The sequence below is a fragment of the Oncorhynchus kisutch genome, linkage group LG1 (assembly GCF_002021735.2).
Source record: "Oncorhynchus kisutch isolate 150728-3 linkage group LG1, Okis_V2, whole genome shotgun sequence".
NCBI classification, from domain to species: domain Eukaryota; kingdom Metazoa; phylum Chordata; class Actinopteri; order Salmoniformes; family Salmonidae; genus Oncorhynchus; species Oncorhynchus kisutch.
This window is the reverse complement of record NC_034174.2, coordinates 34071656-34097922: the sequence shown is the minus strand read 5'-3', so window position 1 is coordinate 34097922 and position 26267 is coordinate 34071656. Positions and strand designations below refer to the sequence as shown.

At 40.1% G+C, this 26267-nt stretch overlaps 1 protein-coding gene across 1 annotated transcript; it reads left to right on the top strand.

Annotated features, from left to right (window-relative positions):
• Positions 1 to 12012: 12012 nt before the first annotated feature.
• LOC109895680 (peptidyl-prolyl cis-trans isomerase FKBP11-like) lies at positions 12013 to 24918 on the top strand. The gene is made up of 6 exons (XM_020489578.2): positions 12013 to 12540; positions 12768 to 12830; positions 13568 to 13658; positions 13847 to 13880; positions 14140 to 14210; positions 24664 to 24918. Exons 1-6 carry the CDS (start codon positions 12427 to 12429, stop codon positions 24870 to 24872), a joined length of 582 nt encoding a protein of 193 aa, XP_020345167.2. The 5' UTR covers positions 12013 to 12426; the 3' UTR covers positions 24873 to 24918.
• Positions 24919 to 26267: the final 1349 nt, after the last annotated feature.

Here is a 26267-nt window from a genome sequence, read left to right as displayed (position 1 = left end):
TTACAATATTGCAAACATGCAAAGGTGTCATAATCTCCATCATTGTGACTTTCCATTATAGAGCTGCGCTTTGGTGTGGATTGAGGCCTATACATTCATATCAGTTGTGTTTCTTCAATGTATTCACCTTTCCTTATTTATATTGTGGATTGTGTTTCTGTATGCCAATGGAAAGTCAACAAAACTATGAGCAAATCAGACAATGGAATTTGATTGTGATGAAGCTGTTGAATAAATCCTGCATACAATGTGCACATTTTTATATGACTTTTTATCAGGAATACAATTTGATTTGTTTGGAGAAATATGCATAAAAGGAGGTATATTTCTTGCACATAATGCTGCACCTTTACATAGATGTTCTACCACTTTTGATCATCATGATTTAGTGACTGCAAAGAAAATGTATTGATTTATTGGAATTGTTAAGACAGACTAACTTTCTGTTTTGTGTGCTTGGACTCAAGAGATAAATATGGTTGTGTTTGTCTTTTTGAAGGCAGATGTGTTCTTTTTATGAATGAATTTACAATTTTGACGGTATAATATAGTTTTGATGAATTTATTCATGTATTGAGAAGACAACTACATTTTGAATGTGCCTTTACTGTTTTGCAAAAGGCCACAGAGTTATTGTTGTGTTTTGTCAATGACGTTGTTCCAAGAAATGTACGCGATTGAGAAAACAGTAAAGAACAACACTGAACAAAGTATTTTGGGCTAAATCACCTGCACTTAAGCATGTGACAAATATAGTTTTAGAATAATAATGATCATTTTAAGACTTTTTTTTGTAACTAAACACCGAAAGACCCCAAATGTTCCTATTTGTGGCATTGCCACATGTATACATCTACTCTTGTTATGCATTATGCTAAAATAAAAAGTAAACATCTCACTATAGCCAGAGGTTCTATCAGGAAGTTATTCTCAAAGATCTTATCATTTTCCCGAAAAGGACCTCTTGTTTCGTCTTGGTGAACTGTGAGGTATGGGGTCAAATACAATAAAAAAATATGAGACAATATGAGACAATTAAGGGGTTGTTTTACAATGTCTTTATGCAGCTAGACAAAAAACGACTTCACATTAGGCCAGGCAATGAAACATTTAAGAGGCAAATGGCAATTACATGTTCGTAATGCATTAGCCAGTGAGAGACGTGTGCTGGTGAAGACTGACCTCTTCTGGCCAGCATGAAGAAATAACTTAAGTGATTGTTGTCTGACTCTAGGTTAGATGTAACGGAGCACTCCAGGGTTATAGACAACATCGTCTGAATGTTGATTGTATCTAATGTCACCCGATCTGTCAGAGCCTGTGAGTCAGGTCATACAGAAAACTGATTTATTTTTGACACAGCAGGATTTTCCTTTGTTTTATAACATCACTCTACAGCACATGTGTCTAACTCATTCCACAGAGGGCCGAGTGTCTGTGGGTTTCGCTCCACCCGTGTACTTGATTGATGAATTAAAGTCACTAATTAGTAAGGAACTCCCCTAACCTGGTTGTCTAGGTCTTAATTTAAATTTAAAAACAAAAAACCTGCAGACACTCGACCCTCTGTAGAATGAGTTTGACACCTCTGCTCTACAGCATTACAAGGTAGGATGTCCATGACACCCCTGAGACTTGGTCATCATAACAGAACAATTCTTCAGTAAGTAATTTACATTATTTTCCCCATTGATTATCATTATTTATGTTCACTTATGTTCACAGACAGAGTCTAAACCATCGTTTTTTTTAAACCCAAGCAACCAAAAATCGACTACCAAAATGTAACCAACCACTCTCTTCAAACACAGGAACCCAAAGGAACACAGAACAGGCAGCCCTTGCTAACTTATTTTGCACAGTGGAATAAAATACAACATTTTCATAGAACGTATAAAGAAATTTTAGGCTGATTATATATACAATTATATTATAGATATTATATTCACATCCTCATACAGATATAGAATCTTAATTTGATCACTATTTTACTGATGAGCATTTTCCTGCACAGCATGAAATGCAAACTTGTAGTTTATTCAAGGTTTAAAAAGGCTTCTAATGTTGGTAATTTCCACTTTAACATTTCAGACTTGATTTGCCCTAATGTAAAATGTATCAACCCCTAAAAACATGTACATTAATTATAATCCATATTATAATTCCAATTTCCTGTTGCTGCAGGATTATTTTCCAACTGTAGCAATCTGGCTCTTAATTAAGGTCCGACAGCTGTATGGTTGACAAGCAAACCAATTTGAAACGAAAATGTCTTATAATACTATAAGGCAAAAAAAATAAACTCAAATGATTCAACACATGTAACATACTGTAGATGTTGTATGTACAGCGCCTTCAGAAAGTATTCACACCCCTTGACCTTTTCCACAATTTGTTGTTTTACAGCATGGATCAAATGTATGACTACATAATTCCACTTTGACATTATTGGGTATTGTGTGTAGGCTAGTAACAAAAAAAACATCACAATTTAATCCAGGCTGTAACACAACAAATTGTGGAAAAAGTCAAGGGCTGTGAATACTTTCTAAATGCACTGTGCAGAACAAAAAGATTCCAAAACATGCATCCTGTTTATAACAAGGCACTGAAGTAATACTGCAAAAAATGTGGCAAAGTAATTCACTTTTTGTCCATAATACAAAGTGTTATGTTTGGGGCAAATCCAATACAACACATTACTGAGTGCCACCCTCTATATTGTTTCAAGCATATCGGTGGCTGCATCATGTTATGGTATGCTTGTAATCGTTAAGGACTGGGGAGTATTTCAGGATAAAAAATGTACGGAATGGAGCTAAGCACAGGCAAACACCTAGAGGAAAACCTGTTTCAGTCTGCTTTCCAAAAGACACTGGGAGATTAAAATGTGAAGTCTGCATATTTGGGGACCGTATTTCATTTATTTTGTTCAATTCAGTCTGGTATGAGAACGGTAGCCCATATCTGCAAAAGCAGGGTGTCTGCGGAAAGCTGAGTATCTTGACTATTCATCGGTGCCTTCAAAACTTGGTATGACTTACTACCATATATGGGCATATGAATTTATAAGGGCAGGCCGAGCTGATTACCTTATTTTCGAGATGACTGCTACTTTCATTCCGGTTAGCGTTGTTAAGAATAAACACAATAAACACGGAATACGTTGATACACACCAAAAACCGGGACTCCATAAATCATGAGGATATCTTATTTGTCTGCCTGTGACCTACCGTTATTGATCACCAGCCCCGAGAGTCAAAATGTTTATTTAATACAACGTTTTCACCAAACAGCAAACATCTTACAGGGTAATCTTCGATGTGGTCTGTGCTATAGCTACATGGGGGGTATCATATAGCCTATTGCCAATATTATCTGATGATGTATGACTTAATGGAAACATCAAATCTCCACCGAATGATGATATCTTTGCCCATCAAAAATATGACTTTGCCTGCTTACTCGCTGTATGCATCCATATCCCCTGTATGTCCCCCGACACCACCACAACGTTTGAGAGAGGTTGGTGTTGTAAAAATGTAGTTTTATAGTGAACAATGACTGTGCAAAAAGAGTGCAATTATCACATCCGTACACTTTGGAGAGGTTGAAATCTACTTGAAAATATATGGCAAGACCTAAAAATGGTTGTCTAGCAATGATCAACAACCAATTTGACAGAGGTTGAAGAATTTTGAAAAGAATAATGTTTCACAATATCAGTGTGGAATGCTCTTAGAGACTTACCCAGAAAGATGCACAGGTGTAATTGCTGCCAAAGGTGCTTCTACAAAGTATTGACTCATGGGTGTGAATACTTATGTAAATTATATATTTCTGTGTTTCATTTTCAGTACATTTGCAATAATGCAATAATGCAATAATGCAATTTTGTCATTATGGGGTATTGTGTGTAGATGGGTGAATTAAAAAATTATATTTATTCAAGGGTTATGAATACTTCCTGAAGGCAGTGTATGTGAATATTGGACTGTTTGGTTTGTTAGGTAGATACAGTATACTGTATAATAGTGTTAAATATTACAACACTCACCGAAAATACTGTTTTTGACAGTAAACTCTGAGTTTGGCTGGTATCAGTGGTGGTAGAATGGCTTACATCTCTACAAGTAGCTAAATCAGACTGTTTGATGTGTTCATGATTCCTAAAAGAATACAATTAGAGGGAAGTTTGAGATCCGGTATTGTTCTGGTAATGCAGTGAATATTCTCAGTGAATTCCATTAATATTGTTATTAGCTTTAGGTGTTAACATACAGTATCTGGCATGTCAAATTGAAGAAAGGACCCCTGAAAAAGAGTAAAGGACTTCTAAAAGAGGACAAATACAAAGATAAATTGTTTCACCCTGCTTATTTTTAAGTAACAAACTGCAAACAATTCATTAAATACATTAAATGAACATCAAATAAAATAGACCCTTGTCATTAATAAATACATCAACAAGAGCCAAATTCAATTACACTCAGCTATCAACTTGGACCCTTACGTCTTCCCCAGATCCAACTCAACACTGAGACAAAAGGAATTCATGTAATTTTACCTTTATTTATGTAAGAGCAACATGATGCAGTTTGACTCCTAACTAGGACAGGCAGGTAGGCAAGCAGTAGCAACTTGTGTTAGTGAGGTGAGGTGTGCACATCTTCATGTAGTAGTGTCTGAGTCGAACTACGGGACATCATTTCCAATACTGACATCACACACCTTACTACTTTTCTAAAAGAGACACCCAGCAGTGATGCATCTATTTATCCAGTTATAGGACAATACATTGAGTGTGAGATAAGCTGCATTTGAACTGTTGGCAATCTAAGCATCCAGCTATCTATTGTGACTATCTATTACACAGAAAGCAGTGCAGTTAGGCCATGCAGTGCTAGCACAATTACGTAGGTTAGAGGAGACCAGTCCATATCCCCATTAAGTACTGTATATTCACCTAATCACAGTGGAAGCATGGGAGGGCATACAACTAACCAGTGGTGTGTATTCAAGGATGCCAGAGGAAGCCAGGCTTCCCCCCAAAAATGACCAAGAAAAAACATACAAAATAATGTATCTTAAATCTCTCTGTTTCATAAATGTCTTTCAATTCGCAAGAGGCTGAATGTATCTCACCGGAGAAAGATTCCAAGTGAACAAAACAACGCCCCTCTGTCTCTGTATGTATAGCTCATCTATGCTGTCTGGTCAAAAATAGTATGACATTGTTGCCGCTAGTAGTTTTGAGTGCAAGGGAAGCCAGTGAGCATTTGGCCTCCCTTGATAAAAAAATATCAATAATAATAGCCAATGAGTGTTGAGCTAAACTGAGTGAGCTCAGCTGTGAATGCTCATGGCGCACCACAAAAGAAAGTGTCAAGGGAAGCCAGTTTGCATTTGGATTCACACCAAAAACATCACATTAGAAGCCAAACATCATTGATAAAAAATGTATTTGTTGCATTTCATTGTGTCGTTAGACTCCGGAGGCTAGCTAGCTGGCTAAAATAATCTCTTTCCTAAATTAGTTATGGATGATAGGGATAGGGATTTGGACTTGTGTTACTTAATTCTCTGTACTGGCCAATGATTTTAACAATGATTCTAATCCAACCAATAAATTCATACATTGTGCCCATGGCCTGAGAGGATGGAAGATCAACAGGTAGCTAGATGTAGTAACATTAGGCTAATGTTAATTATCTGGCCTGGTGCATCATTGCCCATGAAAGCCACGTTTTTTTATTTAACATTTATTTAACTAGGCAAGTCAGTTAAGAACAAATTCTTATTTACAATGACTGCCTACACCAGCCAAACACGGACTACGCTGGGCCAATTGTGTGCCGCCCTATGATACTCCAAATTATGTCCGGTTGTGATACAGCCTGGATTCAAACCAGGGTGTCTGTAGTGATGCCTCAAGCTCTGAGATGCAGTGCCTCAGACAGCTGCCACTCGGGAGCCCCCCAGATAAAAAAAAAAAAATCCACACTACACTAAAAAATCCACACTACAGTTTGCAACTGCACATGAGAACAAAGATCGTACTTTTTGGAGAAATATCCTCTGGTCTGATGAAACAAAAATAGAACTGTTTGGCCATAATGACTATCGTTATGTTTGGAGGGAAAAGGGGGAGTCTTGCAAGCTGAAGAACACCATTCCAACCGTCAAGCACAGGGGTGGCAGCATCATGCTGTGGGGATGCTTTGCTGCAGGAGGGACTGGTGCACTTCACAAAACAGATGTCATCATGAGAAAGTGAGAAATGAGAAAGGATGTGGAGGATATATTGAAGCAACATCTCAAGACATCAGTCAAGAAGTTAAAGCTTGTTCGTAAATGGGTCTTCCAAATGGACAATGACCCCAAGAATACTTCCAAAGTTGTGGAAAATGGCTTAAGGACAACAAAGTCAAGGTATTTGAGTGGCCATCACAAAGCCCTGATCTCAAAGAAAATGTGTGAGCAGAACTGAAAAGGTGTGTGCAAGCAAGGAGGCCTACAAACCTGACTCAGTTACACCAGCTCTGTCAGGAGGAATGGGCCAAAATTCACCCAACTTATTGTGGGAAGCTTGTGGAAGGCTACCCGAAACGTTTGACCCAAGTTAAACAATTTAAAGGCAATGTTGAAATAAATCATTCTCTCTAGTATTATTCTGACATTTCACATTCTTAAAATAAAGTGGTGATCCTAATTGACCTAAGACAGGGAATTTTTACTAGGATTAAATGTCCGGAATTGTGAAAATCTAGGAGACAGAATGGTCATTATGGCCAAACAGTATTTTTTTTTTTTTCATCAGACCAGAGGACATTTCTCAAAAAATTATGATCTTTGTCCCCATGTGCAGTTACAAACCGTAGTCTGGCTTTTTTATGGCGGTTTTGGAGCAGTGGCTTCTTCCTTGCTGAGTGCCCTTTCAGGACTCGTTTTACTGTGGATATAGATACTTTTGTACCTGTTTCTTCCAGTATCTTCACGAGGTCCTTTGCTGTTGTTCTGGGATTGATTTGCACTTTTCGCACCAATGTACATTCATATCTAGGAGACAGAACGCTTCTCCTTCCTGAGCGGTGTGACGGCTGCGTGGTCCCATGGTGTTTATACGTGCGTACTATTGTTTGTACAGATGAATGTGGTACCTTGAGGTGTTTGGAAATTGCTCCCAAGGATGAACCAGACTTGTGGAGGTCTACAATTTGTTTTCTGAGGTTTTGGCTGATTTCTTTAGATTTTCCTATGATGTCAAGCAAAGAGGCACTGAGTTTGAAGGTAGGCCTTGAAATACATCCACAGGTACACCTCCAATTGACTCAAATTATGTCAATTAGACTATCAGAAGCTTCTAAATCCATTACATAATTTTCTGGAATATTCCAAGCTGTTTAAAGGCACAGTCAATTTAGTGTATGTAAACTTCTGACCCACTGGAATTGGGATACAGTGAGTTAATCTGTCTGTAAACAATAATAATCAGTCTGTAAACAATTGTTGGATAAATGACTTGTGTCATGCACAAAGTAGATGTCCTAACCGACTTGCCAAAACTATAGTTTGTTAACATGAAATTTGTGGAGTGGTTGAAAAATGGGTTTTAATGACGCCAATCTAAGTGTATGTAAATGTATGACTTCAACTGTGTATATATACACAACTGTGTATATATGAATTTGCATTTTAATGAGGGAAATAAGTATTTGACACCTCTGCAAAACATTTTTATTTTAAATGTTTTATTTCACCTTAATTTAACCAGGTAGGCTAGTTGAGAACAAGTTATCATTTGCAACTGCGACCTGGCCAAGATAAAGCATAGCAATTCGACACAATTCGACACATGACAAGATCCTCCTGTGTAGATCTGGGCTGATTTCTCACCGTTCTCATGATCATTGCGACTCCATGAGGTGAGATCTTGCATGGAGCCCCAGGCCGAGGGAGATTGACAGTTATTTTGTGTTTCTTCCATTTGCGTATAATCGCACCAACTGTTGTCACCTTTTCACCAAGCTGCGTGGCGATGGTCTTGTAGCCCATTCCAGCCTTGTGTAGGTCTACAATCTTGTCCCTGACATCCTTGGAGAGCTCTTTGGTCTTGGCCATGGTGGAGAGTTTGGAATCTGATTGATTGATTGCTTCTGTGGACAGGTGTCTTTTATACAGGTAACAAGCTGAGATTTGGAGCACAGTGTGCTCCTAATCTCAGCTCGTTACCTGTATAAAAGACACCAGGGAGCCAGAAATCTTTCTGGTTGAGAGGGGGTCAAATACTTATTTCCCTCATTAAACTGCAAATCAATTTATAACATTTTTGACATGCGTTTTTCTGGATTTTTTTCTTATTCTGTCTCTCACTGTTCAAATAAACCTACCATTAAAATTATAGACTGATAATTTCTTTCTCAGTGGGCAAACGTACAAAATCAGCAGGGGATCAAATACTTTTTTCCCTCACTGTATAGCCTATGTGCACCTAGCCTATGTGCACCTAGCAAAGATGACAAACCATAACCTACGCCCAACAGATAAAAAAATAATTGCTCTAGTCTTTATTTCGGTGGCTAGTTAGCTAGTTAGCTGGTTGTCTGTATAGCTAGCTAGTGAAAGTGACAGGTGAGGTTAACGCTTAGTGTGCACAGCCCTAAGTTGCTGCAACACACAACTTTTCTTGCCTGACAGACTAACTAGTTAGTTAGCTAGCTATAGCAAGCAGCTTGGGCCATTTCCATATGAATTACATCGGTAGAAACAAGACAAAACAACCAACTACACTGAACAAAAATATAAACGCAACATGTAAAGTGTTGGTCCCATGTTTCATGAGTTGAAATAAAAGATCCCAGAAAAAGCTTATTTTTCTCACATTTTGTGTCCAAATTTGTTTCCCTGTTAGTGAGCATTTCTCATTTGCCAAGATAATCCATTACATATCAAGAGCTGATAAACAGCATGATCATTACACAGGTGCACCTTGTGCTGGGGACAATAAAAGGCCACTCTAAAACATGCAGTTTTGTCACACAACACAATGCCGTAGATGTTTCGAATTTTGAGGGAGCATGCAATTGGCATGCTGACTGCAGAAATGTACACCATAGCTATTGCCAGAAAATGAAATGTTAATTTCTCTACCATAAGGTTGTATAAGAGAATTTGCTAGTACGTCCAACCAGCTTCACAATCGCAGGCCACGTGTATGTCATTGTGTGGGCGAGCGGGTTTGCTGATGTCAATGTTGTGAACAGTGGTATGGGCCGACATAAGCTACGGACAGCGAACACAACTGCATTTTGTCGATGGCAATTTGAATGCACAAAAATACAGTGACGAGATCCTGAGGCCAATTTTTTTAAGGTATCTGTGACCAACAGATGCATACCTGTATTCCCAGTTATTTGAATTCCATAGATTAGTGCCTAATGAATTTATTTAAATTGACTGATTTCCTATTATGAATTGGAACTCAGTAAAATCAAGGAAATTGTTGCATGTTGCATTTTTATATTTTTATTCAGTATAGTTAACAGACTATATACAGCTAAACACTGCAATTATTTCCATGAGACAGAGAGCAATCATTCGAGCTCCACCGCTGATGTGCTCGCCTGTACCAACCAAGTTATCATGACATGACTTGCTAATATGAGAGCTATTCCCCAACTTTCACAGCATCAAACAACATCAACAACGCCAAACATATATCTGCTGTTTACTTATTTCACTCACCTCGACATCTTCGCTTTTCAAAGTGCAAGGACGAGTCCGAATCAGTATCACCAACCAACATACAGTACCAGTCAAAAGTTTGGATAGACCTCCTCATTCAAGTTTTTTTTACATTGTAGAATAATAGTGAAGACATCAAAGCTATGAAATAACACATATGGAATCATGTATTCACCAAAAAAGTGTTAAACAAATCAAAATATATTTAATATTTTAGATTCTTCAAAGTAGCCACCCTTTGCCTTGCTGACAGTTCTGCACACGCTTGGCATTCTATCAACCAGCTTCATGAGGAATGCTTTGCCAACAGTCTTGAAGGAGTTCCCACATATGCTGAGCACTTGTTGGCTGCTTTTCCTTCACTCTGCGGTCCAACTCATCCCAATCCATCTCAATTGGGTTGAGGTCGGGTGATTGTGGAGGCCAGATCATCTGATGCAGCACTCAATCACTCTCCTTGGTCAAATAGTCCTTACACCGCCTGGAGGTGTGTTTTGGGTCATTGTCCTGTTGAAAAACAAATGATAGTTCCACTAAGGGCAAAACAGGTGGGATGGTGTATCGCTGCAGAATGTTGCTGGTTAAGTGTGCCTAGAATTCTAAATAAATCACGACAGTGTCACCAGTGTCACCAAGTACCGCCACACCATCACACCTCCATGCTTCACGGTGGGAACCACACATGCAGAGATCATCCGTTCACCAACTCTGTGTCTCACACAGCGATTGAAATCAAAAATCTCAAATATGGACTCATCAGACCAAAAGACAGATTTTGTGTTTCTTCTCTTCTTCTTTTTTAACCCCCTTTTTCTCCCCAATTTCGTGGTATCCAATTGTTAGTAGTTACTGTCTTGTCTCATTGCTACAACTCCCGTATGGGCTCAGGAGAGACGATGGTCAAGAGCCATGCGTCCTCCGAAACACAACCCAACCAAGCCGCACTGCTTCTTAACACAGCGCGCATCTAACCCAGAAGCCAGCCGCACCAATGTGTCGGAGGAAACACTGTACACCTAGCGACCTGGTCAGCATGCACTGTGCCCAGCACGCCACGTGAGTCGCTTGTGCGCGATGAGACAAGGATATCCCTACCGGCAAAACCCTCCCTAACCTGGACAAAGCTAGGTAAATTGTGCGTCACCCAATGGACCTCCCGGTTGTGTCCGGCAGCGACAGAGCCTGGTCTCGAACCCAGAGTCTCTGGTGGCACAGCCTTAGACCACTGCGCCACCCGGGAGGCTATTTCTCTCTTCTTCTTGTTGGTGTCCTTTAATAGTGGTTTCTTTGCAGCAATTCGACCATGAAAGCCTGATTCACGCAGGTTCCTCTGAACAGTTAATGTTGAGATGTGTCTGTTTCTTGAACACTGTGAAGCATTTATTTGGGCTGCAATTTCTGAGGCTGGTAGCTGTAATTAAATTATAATCTGCAGCAGAGGTAACTCTGGATCGTCCTTTCTTGTGGCGGTCCTCATGAGAGCCAGTTTCATCATAGCGCTTGATGGTTTTTGCGACTACACTTGAAGAAACTTTAAAAGTTCTTGAAATTTTCCGGATTGACTGACCTTCATGTCTTAAAGTATTGATGGACTGTCGTTTCTCTTTGCTTATTTGAGCTGTTCTTGCCATAATATGGACTTGCTATTTTACCAAATAGGGCTATATTCTGTATACCTTGTCACAACACAACTGATTGGCTCAAATGCATTAAGAAGGAAATAAATTCCACCAATTAACTTTTAGCAAGGCACACCTGTTAATTGAAATGCATTCCTGGTGACTACCTCATGAAGCTGGTTGAGAGAATGCCAAGAGTGTGCAAAGCTGTCTTCAAGGCAAAGGGTGGCTACTTTGAAGAATCTCAAATATATTTTGATTTGTTTAACACTATTTTGGTTAATACATGATTTCATATGTGTTATGTCATAGTTTAGATGTCTGTACTATTATTCTACAATGTATATATATATTTTTTTAAGTATAAGAAAAACCCTTGAATGAGTAGGTGTGTCCAAACTTTTGACTGGTACTGTAGATACAGTCTCTTTCACAATGAAAGTCATGTCCGCTTCGGCGCTGTCATTTTCTGTAATGAAGTTTAAAAAACGGTGAAAAGTCAAATGACAGCATACCCTGTTTCCGGTTTCTGGTTGATAACAACAGCCACGCGAATACGATACCAGATTGTTAGCAAATTAATTTTGCGAAACTGACACATATTATTGAGAGAAAAACAAGGCCATTCACAGCCGCTGTAGTAAATTAAAGAAACCCCGTCGAGGGCCACTATGGGTTCTAAAGGGAATATTAATTATGTTTTTTTTCAGGGGGTACTGATACTGCTGAAGCTTTTAGAAGACTCACAACTGCCCTCAATCGACACAAATAATGTAACTGCACCGTTACCTATCAGCAATTGACTTCTGGGATGCTGGCGGAATGTTTAAGGCGGGCTCTTCGCAGTCATTTCGGCGACACAGGCCCGCGGGTCGACTGCATCGTTATCACCATACTATAACAACACATCAGCCTTAACTGGCGTCTAGCCTATATATACACACACACAGTACCTCCGAATCTCTATTCGACCGATTGTCTGTGGTGGTCAGTCGTTGGTGCTTGCTGTACTACGGCTTCACGGAAGTTAGTTGGATAGTTTTCCTAAAGTTCGGATTTACAATGAAAGCCAAGACTGGGGTCACCCTAGTCTTGCTAGCTGCTTTCGTTTATGTTGCAGCACAGGAAGGCGAATCCGAGCAAAATGTTGTGGAAGAGTTATTGGTGGAAACCTTGGTGAGTTCTGTCTTCTTCTCTCTATCGTAGACTATAGAGCGATAGAAAAGTGGCGACTCTTGCACTAACCGAATGCCATTCATTGCAACATTCAGACCAAATTGAAACAATGTATCCGTTTTTGATCGTTATAATTGTCAATGTATCGTTTATTTTGTGTAATAAAACGATGCATTCGTATTTATTTGCAATTAAAATATCATGTTTTTCTTCTCTCCCTTCATAAGGTAAAACCCGAAACTTGCTCTATAACGTCAGAAATGGGTGACACGCTACAAATCCACTATACGGTAAGCAAAAAGGAGTAGAAATGAATGGCCTAAAACATATTTTCAATTTCGAAGGTATAGGCACCGCCCTGTTTGACTTCAGACCTAGCCTGCCTATTGAGAGAAATGTGAACTACATTTTTTTTGGGGGGGGGAAATGTGAATGGAATCTGGTCAAAAGTGTGCTCTGTATTTTAAGTGGTTCTGATTCATTGCATGTCAATAAACTTGACTATAGTCAATACGATGTTGTCTGTGACATGGTGCAGAGTAACAAGTTACCGTTTTTCATTTGAGACTGGGAAATTCGTGAACGTGGCATCAAATATTGTCAGATAAAAACCACTTTCTATTTTGCATTACACATCGTTTGTATTCGTATCTGGGATGGCAAGTAAACTGCAATGTTTTATCCCCATGTGGCGAAAAAAATGACACGTTTTATGCGTGCCATACATTCTACTCGGCACTGCAATGGGGAGGTGCAACACGTCAGCACTTCTGCTGTGAGTAGGGCAGTAGTCCAACCGAAACTCGTCACTCATGAAGCGTCATGCTTGAGCTTGACCATTGCCTCACCTAACATACAGCCAACTCCTATAAAGACATTTGAAAAAAGTCTGTCAAGTGTTTCACATTTTAATGTGATTTGCAGGGAATGGATCATAACCTTCTATTTCGATTCTAATCACTGCTTGCATGCACAATCCTTCTTTTTAACATGTCTTCCATTCACATTGTTCCAATGCTCTGAACAGGGTAAACTACTTGCTGATGGCAAGGTGATTGACTCATCACTGTCCCGGGACCCTCTTGTTGTTGAGCTGGGAAAGAGGACCGTTATCCCTGGTAAAATCACACAACTATTCAAATTGCCTGTGTTAGACCTGATATTGATCACACAAAATAACAGGAACACTAGCTTATATTTCAAACAGCAATATACCTTCAGATTTAGCTCACACTAGCATTGCAGTGTTTTTGTTATCGCATCAGTCACTGTATAAAGATAACATGAAATTCTGTATCTCCAACAGGTCTGGAACAGAGTTTGGTAGGCGTTTGTGAAGGGTAAGTAAGCAGTCAAGGTCTGCCAATACAAAGCTTTGAAAGGGACATGTTGCATTAATTTATATAAGAGAACCACTTTCTCTAGGAAATCAAAAATGATATTATATGAACTAGGATAACTTGTTTAAAATATAGATATTTTCAGTATGTGAAGCAATCAAAGATCCTGTCTCAAATGACTGTTAAAATTGTGTCACTAAAATAGTGGAAACCATGCAAACCTTTAAGAATAGGCCTTTTCTGCCTTGTGTTCCTCCAGACAAAAAATCAAGACCACTATTCCACCACACCTTGCCTATGGAAAAAGAGGATACCCTCCAACTATCCCAGGTACTTAAAAAAAACATGTGCATATACACATATACATATGCATACTGTATACATGCGAATGTATCATATACAGTGCCTTAAAGTTTTCACACCCCTTGACTCTTTCCACATTTTGTGTTACAAAGTGGGATTAAAATGGATTTAACCAAAAAAATTGGTCAACGATCTACACAAGGTACTCTAATGTCAAAGTGGTAGGCAAATGTATGAAAATAAAACACTATGCTGATTGCATGAGTATTCAAACCCTGTGAGTCAATACATGTTAGAATCACCTTTAGCAGTTATTACAGCTGTAAGAGCTTTGCACACCTGGATTGTATAATATTTGCACATTTTATTATTTAAAAAAAAATCTTCAAGTTCTGTCAAGTTGGTTGTTGATCGTTGTTAGACAGCCATTTTAAAGTCTTGCCATACATTTTCAATCCAATTTAAGTTCAAACTCTAACTCGGCCACTCAGGAACATTTGCGGTCTTCCTAGTAAGGAACTCAAGTTTAGATTCGGCCTTGTGTTTTAGGTTATTGTCCTGCTGAAGGTGAATTTGTCTCCCAGTGTCTGTTGGAAATCAGACTGAACCCGGTTTTCCTGTAGGATTTAGCCTGTGCTTAGATCTATTAAGTTTGTTGTTATCCTAAAAAACTTGCTAGTCCTTGCCGATGACATGCATACCCATAACATGATGCAGCGACCACCATGCTTGAAAATATGAAGAGTGGTACTCAGTTTTATTTGTTGTGTTGGATTTGCCCCAAACATAATGTATTCTTTTCAGGACAAAGTTAATTTCTTAACAAAATGTTTTGCAGTTTTACTTTAGTGCATTAATGCAAACAGGATGTATGACTTGGAATATTTGTGTACTGTGCAGGTTTCCTTTTCACGCTGTCATTTTAAGGAAAGGGAAAGGGGTATACCTAGTCAGTTGTACAACTGACTCTGTTCAACTAAAATGTGTCTTCTGCATTTAACCCAACCCCATTTAGATTATTATTGTGGAGTAACAACAATGTTGTTGATCCATCCTCCGTTTTCTCCTATCACAGCCATTAAACTCTAACTGTTTTAAAATCACCATTGGCCTCTTGGTGAAATCCCTGAGCGGTTACCTTATTCTCCGGCAATTGAGTTAGGAAGGACGCCTGTTCTTTTGTTTTGACTGGGTGTATGATACACCATCCACCAATGTAATTAATATCTTAACCATGCTGAAAAGGATATTCAATATCTGCTTAGGTTCGCTTTGCAAGTCATTGGAAAATCTTTGTGGTTGAAACTCCCTGCTTGACGAAGGGCCCTTACAATTATTTGTATGTGTGGGGTACAGAGATTAGGTTTTATTTTACTAGGTAAATTGACTGCGAACACATTCTCATTTACAGCAACTACCTGGGGAATAGTTAGAGGGGGATGAATGAGCCAATTGGAAGCTGGGGATGATAAGGTGGCCATGATGGTATGTGGGCCAGATTGGGAATTTAGCCAGGACACAAGGGTTAACCCTTACTCCTACGGTAAGTGCGATGCTCTCTTTTAATGACCACAGAGTGTGAACATCCATTTAACATCCCATCTAAAAGATGACACCTTACACAGCAATGTCCCCAATCACTGCCTTGGGGCATTAGGATATTTTTGGGGGACCTGAGGAAAGAGTGCTTCATACTGGTCTTCCAACACCACTTCCAGCAGCATCTGGTCACCCATCTAGGGATCGACCAGGACTAACCTGCTTAGCTTCGAGGCAAGCTAGCAGTGAAATACAGGGTGGTATGCTGCTGGCCAGGTAGTCACTCAAAAATCTTATTAAACACCATAATGGCATACATGCAACTTATGTGACTTGTTAAGCACATTTTTATTCCGGAACTTATTTAGGCTTGCCATAACAAAGGGTTGAATACTTATTGACTCAAGTCATTTCTAAAAAAAAAACATAATTCCACTTTGACATTATGGGGTATTGTGTGTAGGCCAGTGACTCATCTCAATATAATCCATTTAAAAGTCAGGTTGTAACACAGCAAATTGTGGAAAAAGTCAAGGAATGTGAATCCTTTCTGAAAGCATTGTACACACTCAATAATACAAAGAAACAAACACTAAATAAATACGGCATCTCACCTTGATGACACTGCCCTGCCAGTCATGTCGATGTAAACTTGGAGCCACGCGATGACATGTTGTGTGTCCCACAACAATTCGTAGGAAAAGCATGCAGTTTATTAGGATACAGATTAAATAAATTATGAGCTGGATGCTCCATTCCAATAAATATCAAGGGTCTTATTATGGTGAAATGATCATAGACGCCTGGCTGCCTTTTGACAAATACAAATCTCGCTTTTTTTGTCCATAATAATCTCTTCATGTAGACTATACCCGTACTGTATATGCGAGCTGTTAGCTAAAGCGCATGTGGAAATACCAGTGGGGGCACCAGCTATATAACAAACAAAAATGTGAGAACCATCAGTAGAGTTAAAAAATGCGATGGAAACAATTTAACTTCATTTATTATTTGGTACGTGGGAATTGAACTGCAAATTGTATTTTTATGTGCAGTACATCATCACGCGCAGGCTTTTATCCCCAACAAGTCCATTTGATGGAAATACATCTGGTGGGAAATATTGTTTTGATATGTATTTTAGAATATTCCTATGAAAATCTGTTGCCAATTGGATGGAAACCTAGCTACTGTCAGCTTAAAATCCTTTACAAGTGCAAGTGATATAAAACACTATTAATTGGTATGCTGTAATACTGTATGTAAATACAATATATGATTACATATTCACTGTTAGCATATGCTGAAATTTTATTACAATACAATTTAAAACCTCTTAGGGATCCCTTAACGCTCGAATCCCATTAGTGGGATAATTTCACAACATCCGGTGAAATTGCAGTGCGCCAAATTCAAACTACAGAAATATAAATATTTGACATTCATATAAATACAAGCGTAATACATCAAAATAAAGCTTAACTCCTTGTTTATCCAACTGCTGTGTCAGATGTCAAAAAGGCTTTACAGCGAAAGCACACCATGCGATTATCGTAGGACAGCGCCCTGCATACAAAAACATGAAAGCCATTTTTCAACCAGGCAGGTGCGACATGAAAGTCAGAAATAGCGATATAATAAATGCCTTACCTTTGAAGATCTTCAAGCCCAAATGTCTGTGACACAATGAATGGTTGCTTTTATTTGATAAATTCCTTCTTTATATCCCCAAAATGTCCATTTATTTGGCGCGTTTGATTCAGAAATACACTGGTTCCAACTCGCCCAACATGACTACAAAGTATCTAATAAGTTACCTGTAAACATGGTCCAAACATTTCAAACAACATTTCTAATCCAAACTCGGGTACCCTAAAATGTAAATAATTGATCAAATTTAAGATGGAATAAACTGTTTCCAATACCGGAGAAAAATAACGAGAAGTGCGCTCCTGATCACGCGTACCAAAAGTCCATCTGAGTGACACACGGAAAGAATAGGACTACTTAATTTCTCAAAAGGAAAAACATTGAACAATTTCTAAAGACTTGACATCTAGTTGAAGCCATAGGAACTGCAATCTGGGCCCTAATAATTCAGGTTTCCCATAGAAATCATTGGAAAACCCAATGACTTCAAAATAAATGTTCCCTGGCTGGATTGTGCTTGGGGTTTTGCCTGCCAAATCAGTTCTGTTATACTCGGACATTATTTTAACAGTTTTAGAAAGGTTAGTGTTTTCTATCCAATACTACCATGCATATTCATATCCTAGCTTCTGGGCCTGAGTAACAGGCAGTTTACTTTGGGCAAGCTTTTCATCCGGATGTGAAAATACTGCCCCCTAGCCCAAAGTGCTGTTTTGCTTTATAGTGCTGTTTTTGCTTTATATTTACTGCAGCAATCTGTCAATTATGGTGCACTGTGGAAAAGTGTGTGGGTGGGGAAATAATCTTTGGGTCATTAACATATTTCAAGGCATGCCTTGTAAGTGTATATTTGTTGCACCCATTAGTGAGAATGCTGTACCAATTGAACTGATGTGGTAGTAGTGCCCATACAATTTCCATGTGAGTGTGTGTTTAAGTAACAAATCAGTGTCGGCAAGTAATTACAGTTGAAGTTGGAAGTTTACATACACTTAGGTTGGAGTCATTTAAAACAAATTTTTCAACCACTCCACAAATTTCTTGTTAACAAACTATAGTTTTGGCAAGTCGGTTAGGACATATACGTTGTGCATGACACAAGTAATTTTTCCAAAAATTGTTTACAGACAGATTATTTCACTTATAATTCACTATCACAATTCCAGTGGGTCAGAAGTTTAGATGCACTAAGTTTACTGTGCCTTTAAACAACTTGGAAAATTCCAGAAAATTATGTCATGGCTTTAGAAGCTTCTGATAGGCTAATTGGAGGTGTAACTGGATGTATTTCAAGGCCTACCTTCAAACTCCGTGGCTCTTTGCTTAACATTCTGGGAAAATCTAAAGAAATCAGCCAAGACTTCAGGGAAAAAAACTGTTGACCTCCAAGTCACGTGCATCTGTACAAACAATCGTACGCAAATACAAACACCATGGGACCACGCAGCCATCATACTGTTCAGGAAGGAGATGTGCTCTGTCTTCTAGAGATGAACGTACTTTGGTGTGAAAAGTGCAAATCAATCTGGAGGAAACGGGTACAAAAGTATCTATATCCACAGTAAAACGAGTCCTATATCGACACAACCTGAAAGGCCGCTCAGAAAGGAAGAAGCCACTGCTCCAAAACTGCCATAGAAAAGCCAGACTATGGTTTGCAACTGCACATGGGGACAAAGATCATACTTTTTGGATAAATGTCCTCTGGTCTGATGAAACAAAAATAGAACTGTTTGTCCATAATGACCATCGTTATGTTGGGAGGAGGAAGGGGAGGCTTGCTAGCCAAGGCACACTATCCCAACTGTGAAGCACAGGGGTGGCAGCAACATGTTGTGGGGGTGCTCTGCTGCAGGAGGGACTGGTGCACTTCACAAAATAGCATCATGAGGAGGAAATTATCTATGTGGATATATTGAAGCAACATCTCAAAACATCAGTCAGGAAGTTAAAGCTTGGTCGCAAATGGGTCTTCCAAATGGACAATGACCCCAAGCATACTTCCAAAGTTTTGGCAAAATGGCTTAAGGACAACAAAGTCTAGGTATTGGAATGGCCATCACAAAGTCTTGACCTCAATCCCATAGAAAATTTGTGGGCAGAACTGAAAAAGCGTGTGCGAGCAAGGTGGCCTACAAACCCGACTCAGTTACACCAGCTATGTCAGGAGGAATGAGCCAAAATTCACCCATCTTATTGTGGGAAGCTTGTGGAAGGCTACCTGACATTTAAAGGCAATGCTACCAAATACTAATTGAGTGTATGTAAACTTCTGACCCACTGGGAATGTGATGAAAGAAATAAAAGCTGAAATAAATAATTCTCTGCTATTATTCTTACATTTCACATTCTTAAAATAAAGTGCTGATCCTAACTGACTTAAGACATAATTTTTACTATGATTAAATTTCAGGAATAGTGAAAAACTGAGTTTAAATGTAGTTGGCTAAGGTGTATGTAAACTTCTGACTTCAACTGTATGTGTGTTTTCTTAAGTCCTTTTGGTCTTTTTGCCATGGAATCATTACCAGTTTGGAAGCCTTTGTTTACACCTTTAGAAGTGGAAGTGATATAAATACTTTGTAATATAAACATTTATTTTTTATTTCACCTTTTTATTTAACCAGGTAGGCCAGTTTAGAACAAGTTCTCATTTACAACTGCGACCTGGCCAAGATCAAGCAGAGTGACAAACAACAGAGTTACACATGGGATGAACAGTCAATAATATAAAAATCTGGATACAGTGTGTGCAGATGAAGTAAGGCAATAAATTGGCCATAGTGGCGAAGTAGTTACAGTCTAGCAATTAACACTGGCGTGATAGATGAGGATGTGCAAGTAGAAATACTGGTGTGCAGAAAAACAAATATGGGATGAGGTAGGTAGTTGGTTGGATGGGCTATTTACAGATGGGGCTGTGTACAGATGGGGCTGTGTACAGATGCAGGTAAGCTGCTCTGACAGCTGATGCTTACAGTTAGTGAGGGAGACATGAGTCCACAGCTTCAGCTTTTTGCAATTTGTTCCAGTCATTAGCAGCAGAGAACTGAAAGGAAAGGTGGCCAAAGTAGGTTTTGGCTTTGGGGATGACCAGTGAAATATACCTGCTGGAGCGCATGCTACAGGTGGGTGTTGCTATGGTGACCAGTGAGCTGAGATAAGGCGGAGCTTTACCTAGCAAAGACGTATAGATGACCCGGAGCCAGTGGGTTTGGTGAAGAATATGTAGTGAGGGCCGGCCAACAAGAACATACAGGTCGCAGTGGTGGGTAGTATATGGGGCTTTGGTGACAAAACGGATAACACTGTGATAGACGGCATCCAATTTGCTGAGTAGTGTTGGAGGCTAATTTGTAAATTACATCGCTGAAGTCGAGGATCGGTAGGATAGCCAGCCCTATGAGGGCATATTTGGGAGCATGAGTGAAGGAGGCCGGTTGTGAAATAGGAAGCCTATTTCTAGATTTAATTTTGGATTGGAGATGCTTAATATGAGTCTGGAAGGAGAGTTTAGTCTAGCCAGACACCTAGGCATTTATCGTTGTCCACATATTCTAAGTCAGAACCGTCCATAGTAGTGATGCTAGTCGGGCAAGAGGGTGCGGGCAGCGATCGGTTGAAGAGCATGCATTTAGTTTTACTAGCATTTAAGAGCAGTCCAAAATGATCGGCGATCTGTTTGTTCACCTGGCTTTCGAAGACTTTGGAAAGGCAGGGCATGATGGATATAGGTCTGTAACAGTTTGGGTCTAGAGTTTCTCCCCCTTTGAAGAGGGGGATGTCCGCTTTCCAATCTTTAGGAATCTGACAATACGAGAGGTTGAACAGATTAGTAATAGCTGTTGCAACAATGGTGGTGGAAAATTTTAGGGAGATGGGGTCCAGATTGTCTAGCCCAGCTGATTTGTAGAGCTGCAAAATCTGGATCCTATCAGAACATCAGCTGTCTGGATTTGAGTGAAGGGGGGGGGGGGGGGGGGGGGGGGGGGCTTGTGCCAGTTGCTGTGGGGGGGGGGGGGTGCAGAGCTGTTGGCCAGCCGTAGAGTTGCTTATTGAAATTTATCATGGATTTATTGGTGGTGTCAGTGTTTCCCAGCCTCAGTGCAGATGGCAGCTGGGAGGAGGTGCTCTTATTCTCCATGGACTTGTCCCAAATCTTTTTGGAATTAGTGCTGCAGGATGCAAATTTGTTTGAAAAGGCTAGCCTTTGCTTTCCTGACTGTGTATATTGGTTCCTAACTTCCCTGAAAAGTTGCATATCACTATTCGATGCTAGTGCAGTACATCACAGGATGTTTTTGTGCTGGTCAAGGGCAGTCAGGTCTGGAGTGAACTGAGGGCTATATCTGTTCTTAGTTCTACATTTTCTGAATGGGGCATCTTAAATAAGCATGGTGAGGAAAGCGCTTTTTAAAGAACAACCAGGCATCCTCTATGGGATGAGGTCAATATCCTTCCAGAATACCTGGCCCAGGTTGATTAAAGGCCTGCTCGCTGAAGTGTTTTAGGGCGCGTTTGAAAGTGATGAGGGTTGGTCGTTTGACCGCGGACCCATAATTGACGCAAACAATGAGGCAGGGATTGCTCAGATCCTGGATGAAAACAGCAGAGGTGTATTTAGAGGGCAAGTTGGTCAGTATGATATCTATGATGGTGCCCATGTTTATGGATTTGGGGTTGTTCCTTGATCATTTGTGTGAGATTGAGGGCATCTAGCGTAGATTGTAGGAAGGCCGTGGTGTTTAGCATGTCCCAGTTTAGGTCACCTAACAGTACGAACTCTGACGATAGATGGTGTGCAATCAATTCACATATGGTGTCCGGGGCACAGCTGGGACCTGCGAGCGGTCTATAACAAGTGGCAACAGTGAGGGACTTATTTCTGGCGAGATGGATTTTTAAAAGTAGAAGCTCGAACTCTTTGGGCATAGACCTGGATAGTATGACAGAATCTCTACAGTAGATTGCAACTCTGCCCCCTTTAGCAGGTCTATCACTTTTGGAAAATGTTTATAAATGGGGATGGAAATTTCTGGATTTTTGGTGGCCTTCCTAAGCCAGGATTCAGACACGGCTAAGACATCAGGGTTGGGACATACCTAGTAGCCAACCTGCTTGCACCAATCCCATATAATTAGTGAAATAACAACACAAAAATTACAGTAGCATTTACTTACAGTTTAGTAGGCTAATTTTACAGTATTGTACTATATGATTACTCTATTACAGTAATTTACAGGAAGCTGATGGCAAGTTACTGTGAATATTACAGTAACATACTTGGCACTAGCCAGAGTTGGGCAAAGATACCTTTTGATGTATCTCAAAATCAAATACAATTTTATTGGTCGCATACTCATGGTTAGCAGATGTTAGTGCGAGTGTAGCGAAATGCTTATGCTTCTAGTTCCGACCCTGCAGTAATATTTTTTATTTATTTATTTTTATTTTACCTTTATTTAACCAGGTAGGCAAGTTGAGAACAAGTTCTCATTTACAATTGCGACCTGGCCAAGATAAAGCAAAGCAGTTCGACAGATAAAACGACAGAGTTACACATGGAGTAAAAACAAACATACAGTCAATAATGCAGTATAAACAAGTCTATATACAATGTGAGCAAATGAGGTGAGAAGGGAGGTAAAGGCAAAAAAGGCCAAGATGGCAAAGTAAATACAATATAGCAAGTAAAATACTGGAATGGTAATATCTAACAAGTAATCTAACAATTTCACAACAACTACCTTATACACACATGTTTAAAGGAATGATTAAGAATATGTACATATATAAGTATATGGATGAGCGATTGCCGAACGGCATAGCCGAGATGCAGTAGATGGTATAGAGAACAGTATATACATATGAGATGAGTAATGTAGGGTATGTCAACATTATATAAAGTGCCATTGTTTAAGTGACTAGTGATACATGTATTACATCCAATAATTAAGGTGTCTAGAGATTGAGTGGCTTCTGCCAACAAAGACTCAATGTTAGTGATGGCTGTTTAACAGTCTGATGGCCTTGAGAGAGAAGCTGTTTTTCAGTCTCTCGGTCCCAGCGTTGATGCACCTGTACTGACCTCGCCTTCTGGATTATAGTGGGGTGAACAGGCAGTGGCTCAGGTGGTTGTTGTCCTTGATGATCTTTTTGGCCTTCCTATGACATCGGGTGCTGTAGGTATCTGGTCTTCGAGTTATTTTGTGGTTGTAACAAATCTATCCTTTAAAGGTCCTGAACAGTAATTCTGATTCCCATGTAAAATAGCCTTTTCTGTGACTAAAATATCCCTCATAATATTTTGGGGGATAGAAATGCTAAACATTTTAGAAAGTAATATTTCTGTCATGGCCAATTACCAGGAAGTTTGAAAAGACAGGCTTAGTGGGCAGGGAGCTTATATTCATGAGCTCACCTTGACTGACAGCTCTTTGAGAAACTTGGATGCAGTGTTGCAGTAAAATCATCAAGCTAATTTGGTGATACACAAAGCAACTCAAACATTGAAACTGCATCAATTATGTAGTTTTTTTTATATACATCTTCTGTTTAGCATGTCTTTTCTGATGCGGTTCACAGCAGTATTGACTGATGTGTTGACATGACAACTGCTAAATGACATTTTGGTCATTTAGCAGACAATGTTATCCAGAGTGATTTACAGTCAGTGAGTTTAACTAAGGTAGATAAACAAGAACATATTAGTCATAGCAAGTAAAAAGATTGCTACCGTTAGTGAGTATGCTGTTGTAGTTAAGCAGGCTACTTGCACGTCTACTTTTGTATTGTAAAAATACATTTGTATTCCAATTAAACTGTTACAAAATACATGTAACAGAAATACTTCCCATTGTTGGCACTAGCTGCATGCACTGTAAATCTGCAACAGTTTACTAATTACTGTTCTAGTAATGCACTGTAAATTCTAGAAATACAGAATGTTGCTGTAGTCAGGTGTTCTAGTAATATGCTGTAAGTTTGTTGCTCTAAAGGTCCTGTAAATATACAGTAATTTACTGGCTTTTGTGCTGCCGGTATTTTACTGTAAAAATGGCAGGACATTTTGTACAGTACACGCAACAACGTGACTCGGTTAGGGTTGCAAAACTTCCCCAAGATTTCCTGATTTTCCATAAATCCAGATTGAAGGATTCTGGATATCCCTGCTTATTCCCTCACAATTCTGGAAAGCTTCCCACCAGGATTTAAGGAAAGTTAATGGAATTTTGCAACCCTAAACCCAGTACTTGATCCTCCATCTCTCTTCTTCCCTCTGTCCCGTTAGCTGATGCTGCTCTAGAGTTTGAGGTGGAGGTGATGTCACTGATCCAGGCAACCCCATGGCAGAAGATGGTGAATGATGTCTTTCCCCTAGTGTGTCTGGGCCTGGTTCCCACTCTGCTGGGTATGGTGGGTCTCTACCTCTATAACAAGGCCAATGCCCAGCGGCCAGGAAAGAAGAAGGCCAAGGACAAGAAGAGCAAGAAGAAGTGAAGGAGACTCGCATAACTATTTAACTAATAAAATTAAAAACAAGGGAGATTTTTGTTATTATTGTAAGACACAAATATAGAATAAGGAATAGGATTCTGCCAGTAGGAGTGCATTCTACCAGTTTAAAGTTCTATTTACTCTTAGTCAGCATACAACTTGAAACCCTTTTGAATTTCATGTATGAGTGATGCTGTGTGATTGATGTGTAGCCTGTTAGTTTGCATGTGCTGCACAACATGTGCCGCCTCTTGACAGTGTGGCGCTTGCGTTGGGCGTCAGCAGTGAGTTGAACGATGAGGGTGGCTGTGATACCATCAGCAGGGGCTTGCGATGGTGGAGGATCTGGTCACTAACAGAGATGACGGCGCAGTAAGACCCGCAGCTGCTGGGTCGCCCAGGTCAGAGCGCCCCTCTCCCTTTCCAGACACAGCCGGTTCAGCAGAACCTTGTTATAACGTTGCCAGAACCACTCCAGAATCGATTAGTCCAGCATGGCCTGAGCACACAGGGTTATGAATAACAAGTTAGGTGAGAGTTATGAAGATCAGATCAGTGTGTGTAATACAGTATTACCCATCTCTGTGCCAACTCCTCAGATGGAGGCTCAAAGCATTAGCTCTCTCGTGCTCTCCTCAGCAGTGAGAGGTGTAGAAGGGCAGGACTTTATGTTCGGTCTCCAGCTTATGACACATCTCAGCCAGACTTCGAAGCCTCTCCCCCTTATCCACCCCATCGCACAAATGTGAGAATGTATGGGAAGCGAGTAGTCAGTACACATGCATAAGTGTGAATGTGTATAGTGTGCTGTCTATGTATGCATATGACAGTCAAAGGGTGTGTATGTAGGGCCTCCCGGGTGGTTAAGGGTGCTGTACTGCAGTGCCAGCTGTGCCACCAGAGACTCTGGGTTCGCGCCCAGGCTCTGTCGTAACCGGCCGCGACCGGGAGGTCTGTGGGGCCTAACGTCGTCCGGGTTAGGGAGGGTTTGGCCGGTAGGGATATCCTTGTCTCATTGCGCACCAGCGACTCCTGTGGCGAGCCGGGCGCAGTGCGTGCTAACCAAGGTTGCCAGGTGCACGGTGTTTCCTCCGACACATTGGTGCAGCTGGCTTCCAGGTTGGATGCGCGCTGTGTTAAGAAGCAGTGCGGCTTGGTTGGGTTGTGTATCGGAGGACGCATGACTTTCAACCTTCGTCTCTCCCGAGCCCGTACAGGAGTTGTAGCGATGAGACAAGATAGTAGCTACTAAAAACAATTGGATACCACGAAATTGGGGAGAAAAAGGGGTCAAATCCCCCCCCCCCAAAAAAGGTGTGTATGTTTGGATGCTAAACACACACACACTAAGGTACTGTATGCCTACACAAGCACCACGCACTTCACTATTATTGAATT